General features: G+C 40.4%; 1 protein-coding gene across 1 annotated transcript; it reads right to left on the bottom strand.

The window, feature by feature from the left end:
• Positions 1-803: 803 nt before the first annotated feature.
• si:ch211-15p9.2 (uncharacterized protein LOC562650 homolog) lies at positions 804-4,356 on the bottom strand. Its single transcript, XM_045224082.1, has 2 exons — positions 4,152-4,356; positions 804-3,052 (listed from the first exon to the last, which is right to left on the bottom strand). The coding sequence occupies exon 2, from the start codon at positions 3,020-3,022 to the stop codon at positions 1,460-1,462; it is 1,563 nt and encodes a 520-aa protein (XP_045080017.1). The 5' UTR covers positions 3,023-3,052; positions 4,152-4,356; the 3' UTR covers positions 804-1,459.
• Between the last annotated feature and the right edge of the window lie 844 nt (positions 4,357-5,200).

Consider the following 5,200-nt stretch of genomic DNA (forward strand, 5'->3'; position numbering starts at 1 on the left):
TATAATGTTCAGCACATTTTAATGGGTAATTCAACTGTATTGCCTAATTTGAAAACACTGTAATGTACTGTAATTTAAAGGGCCATTTTTTGCTATTGGATTAACTGGTTATTAAAATAACTAAATTTAAAAATATATAATTTGTATTTATTACAAATTCCAAGGCAGCAGCTACTCTTCCTGGGTTCCAGCAGAATCAAGGCAGTTACATTTAAAAAAACATTACAATACATTTCACAACATTAAGTGTGTGCCATCAGGCCACTACTCTACTATCACTTATCTACAACACAAAATAAAAATCCATGTATACATGTGTGTGTCTCTTCACATTCCCTGTTCCATAAGGTATATTTTTATCTGTAAAAAAAAAAAAAAAAAGATTTCACTGCTTGCATGAATTACTTAATGTGGAATAGAGTTCCATAAACTGTGCACCTCCCATAGTCTGTTCTGGACTTGAGGACTGTGAAGAGACCTCTGGTGGCATTATGTTCTGTTTTGGTGAATAAACCAATGTACTCATTATATTTCAAAGTAAACATATGTTTTGAATCAATGGTTGTGTGGTGAAAGATGTCTACAAAGAAAATGAATGCACAATTAAAGGTTTTGAATGTAAGAGTGGCTGTGTTACAAGTGTTACCGGTTTGGAGTTTTGAAAATTCACCACATACTTGTGAAAATAGTACCCAAAAGAAAACTGTAATAGTGATGGCAATTGTCTCAAGTTGTGTATGCTATTGACGGTTTGCGTTATCATCAATTCGGCTTGAGGGCACAGATATTCACGTATTAGTCCATTGTGGATTGATACCGTTTATTAAATAGCATACATTAACAAATAATAGCAACAGTAGACTTGCATCCAGTTTTGCTAAATATGTTTGGTGTTTGCAGTCCACATTGTTCTAGATGGCTTCAACATGTAATGTCGGTAATTTACGCATAACATTCGCACGTCTCCGAAAGTAAAAATATTAGGCTTCTATAAATAGGCAAGATATCTCTTCGGTATTATAGGACTGAACAATGTCAATACGTTTGTAGGAACGCATCTATTGAAATGGGGATAGATCCTTGAACACGCAAAATGAAGAAGGCAGGTATGAAAATAATCTAAACCTCCAAAACGGCACTCACAAGTAGACTATTATCAAATATTTTTCTTGATGGGCTACTTGGCATATGCATAGCCAGGATTTTAAAAAAAACGGAAAGACTCTGATGTTGAACGCGACTTCGTTATAGTAGGGAAGCCTACAGAGGACTTGGTTTTTAATCAAATGGAATAGAAAACAAGCAATTGTTACAGGAAAACAACTGAAATATTTCAAAATATGAGGGTCACCGCCATCATCATCAGCTCTCTTGGAAAATGTCACAGCACCAGTTAGACAAGAGCGCCGGCCAAAAATAGAGCCCTTTATCCCCCCGAAATGTCTGATCTTTGATTAGCTTACATGTTGGCACTATTTAAATGGATTACAACAATTGTTATATCATCCCTGTACATCCTTGCCAGGTCCTGAGGCAAGCTGAGCATTTTCGACAAGCGCCTTGGCTCCACTGTACCAAAGCCATCACTCCCTAAAGCATGGCGGATCAGATGTGTTGCAGAGTTCTCGTCCTCTAAAGCCGAAATGGCTCTGCTTTTCCTCTCCTGGAGCAACCTGTGCATCTGTCCCATTGTAAAGGAGAGCCCAGATACTGGTTTCTGCCAGTGTAGACCAGTCAGATGTTCTCCTATGACCTGCACCACAGTTTGCCTGTGCATCAGCTCCCATAGGCCATCAGTTGCCATGATCAGAAACTTGTCCTTTGGCCTCAGTGTGTGGCTTGTCACCTCTGGCTCAGCAATGAGATATGGTGGCGTGTGGTAGTTAGGTGGGAGCATCTTAACAAACTCATTGGCCGACAAGATGTCTGGTCTTGTTTCATACACCCTGTTCAACATTTCACCGCTCCATTTAAACTTAATGTCTCCGAACCCTCTGAAGGGCATGAGGAGGCCCAGTAGCCTGCCGTGTTTGACTACTGTCTTGTGTTCGAGCGCAGGGTGCTCAGAGAGAACCCTCTGCAACTCGTCTGGGTTTTGGGCATTGTGGTCGTTGCTGATGGTGTGTGCTGACCAGGTCCCATTCTCCTCTTGGACTCCCAGCACAGCCCTGCTATCCCCCAGGTTGGCCACATGCAGGTCATTTCCATCCACGTGGACGACACATGCTGTGCACCCAGACAGAGCCACCCGAAGAGGGGTGAAGTGGGAGAAGGGGTCCCCAAAGTCCACCTGGGCCTCAAGTGAAATGTCATTGTCCAACCTCTTGAATGCATTCATCAAAGCCGTTTGGACGTACCTGTCCTCGTCCTCCTCTAGATCGATCCTCTCTTGCCAGTACGTCCTAAGGCTGTTGAAGTAAAGCTTCCCAGAATCTGTGCTGGTATGGTCATTTGGGTGCTTGTGCCACTGTAGCATGGGTAACACCGGCCTTTCATTCTCAACTGCATCCTCAATGTCCCTTAAGGTCTTCACTGGGAGTAGAGTCACAGCAATGTAGTAGAAGAGCCTTTCACTGACTGCCTGGGCGCACGCATAACCTGCATGTCCATCAAATACCCCAAAAAGCATTCCCCTACTCTGGAGACAAGTCGCTGCACTCCTGCGGTCCTCACTCAGAGCATTTGATGCCAACATGTTACTATCAAACCCTAAAATTGAGTTAACAGAGTTTCGTCCATCATATCCATTGACTTTATAACTGTACTCATTAGCTTTTAAGATGTGGTTTATTTTAGAGAGTGGCATCTGACTGGTCTGATGGTTGTCTCGGTATTTTCTCCCATTGATTGTTTCTGCTGGGTAGTTGATAGCGATCAAATCTACTGGAGGTCTGGAAGAATGACACCGTCTAGTATCAAAGTCAAGGAATGTAATTTGAGTCAAGCAGCTTTTCCTTATCAGTCTTAACCTGTACATGGCCCAGTATTGTTTGAGGTGGTGAAAGCAAAGCGGAGGTACCATCTTCAGAACTATGGAGTTTGCAAACGTCACCTGCCAATAAAGCAAGCATGTGAATAGAATGTAATTGAATGTGCTTCTGTGATTTACAGTACTCTGAGGGTTCACCTCAATTGAAAAATGGCCCCCCCAGGACTCCTCTTCCCGAGAGCTAAGTAACCATATCACATTCTGCGCATGTTTTATGCACAAATCAGTCTACCTGTAGCCTATGTGGAATGTATTTTAAGACATTTGTGTAAATTTTTGTTGGTTTTATGCTGTCTTACTCCCCATCAATTGATGTAACCTATGAACCTTGGTGTAATCTTAATATATTCTGCCATATCCTACTCTGAAAATATAATATTGTTTATAGTTACAACAGACATGAGACAAATAAGTTTGTACAATATGTTGATCATGTGGTTTATAGTTCCTTCCATAGAGCTAGATAGAGGACTCATCTTTGTATCTATGCCATTATAGCATCTGTGACAGCATGGGCAGTGCCATTGAGCCTACAACTCATAGGAGTCCCCACCCAGTTGACTACTTTAATTACTTTAAAATGGCAGAAGCATGGTGGACGCCCTCAATGACGCTGCCCATGCTAAAATGGCCACTAGAGGCCTCTATCATTCTCTGTGGTTACAGCAGACAAAGTTTGTACAACATGCCTTTCACCGTAAAGTAGCACATGTGCAGAAGGTACAGTTATTCAGCTATTGGGAAGAGGCTTCGACAGAATCAGGTCACGCAGCCACTGCATTAAAAAAATGACTCTTTCCAAAAGTTGGTTTCTAACCAAACTATTCGTTCTCGATCTTCTTTCATTGAAATAATGTGTGAATTATTGACATTGACCCTTGAGACATGAGCAGACTATTACATACTAGACTACATGTAGACTAGTAGTAAACCGGTGCAACAGACTACAATTAACGGTTCTGTCTACCGTTACAGCACTTTATTTTACTGTTTGAAGTTGAAGTTCTGTACCCATCCTCCACATACTTTTCCATTGACCCCAGTATCTAACAGAGCTTGAACTATTAAGACATTCAACTTTAATGTTTTAAATATCCTTATACATTTACAAAGTATACACAAGAACACTTTTAGACATTTGGCTCATACTTTGTCACCTTACCTGCTGTAGCCGATCACAGTTACTCTGAGCAGTTCTTGAGAACAGAACAGTTAGGTTATATTTTAACTTGGGTAGACTACTTTGTTCCCATGCTTAATATAATGTAGGATAAATCTTTTTTGTAGGATTATAATGTGCTGTCAGAAGCTATTTCCTCCCCAAAATGTGACTATACACAGGCTCTCAATTGTAAGAATTGGTTTGGGTATATGTAGCCTAAACACCTCATGTGCAATAAAGTGTGACCTTTGAAATGAGCATATTCATATCTGGTCTACAAATAGGTAATCTATAAACCAATGGAAGCTTGAAAGACATGCATGGAAAATATCGCAGAAAATCCATGGGACAATGGATGAATGGCATGTAAGGGCATATCATAATGAATTAATTTTAAAAGCCTCATATCATCACAAAGTTCTGACTTCTATACTTCTCTTTCTACTTCTGTACACTTTTATTCCTTCACTCACACACACAAAATAATCAATTTGGCCAATATTTAAGGACGACGAACCAAACAAAGGGGTTCACAAAATCTGGGCGAATCTATATGACCTCTATTTCTATTGGTGGATATAATAAACTTCTGGTAAATGCCACGTCCCTAAACGCACCAAAACATTGAGAATGGACCAATTAAATGTCTACATATAAGCGGTCAGTATACCCATGTCTTGTCCTTTCCATCTTGTGTAGGGAGAGGCTATATGGACCACCCCAAACAATTGCAATCAGTCAATATAATCGAGAACAATCATCAGAAATCACGTGATATGAATCAGACAGTGGGGCGCCGCCTGACCCACTAGTTGGTCAGAAGGTTCAAATCAACGTTTCTTATCGTGGTGTAGATGTACTGTATTGAAAATGACACACTAACGCGATATCACATTTCCAGCATGGCCGACAACCAGACCTCCCTTTTATTTTATTTATTTATTTAACCTTTATTTAACTAGGCAAGTCAGTTAAGAACAAATTCTTATTTTGCCTGCCATATGAAGCAAATGGTAATTATTAAATATTAAGTGAGCATTGCATTTGCA

This window comes from Coregonus clupeaformis, chromosome 12, assembly GCF_020615455.1.
Source record: "Coregonus clupeaformis isolate EN_2021a chromosome 12, ASM2061545v1, whole genome shotgun sequence".
In the NCBI taxonomy this organism is placed as follows: Eukaryota; Metazoa; Chordata; class Actinopteri; order Salmoniformes; family Salmonidae; genus Coregonus; species Coregonus clupeaformis.

Excerpts from the sequence above, each read along its gene's own strand:
- si:ch211-15p9.2 (XM_045224082.1), bottom strand. The coding sequence starts at position 3,022 with ATGGTACCTCCGCTTTGCTTTCACCACCTCAAACAATACTGGGCCATG.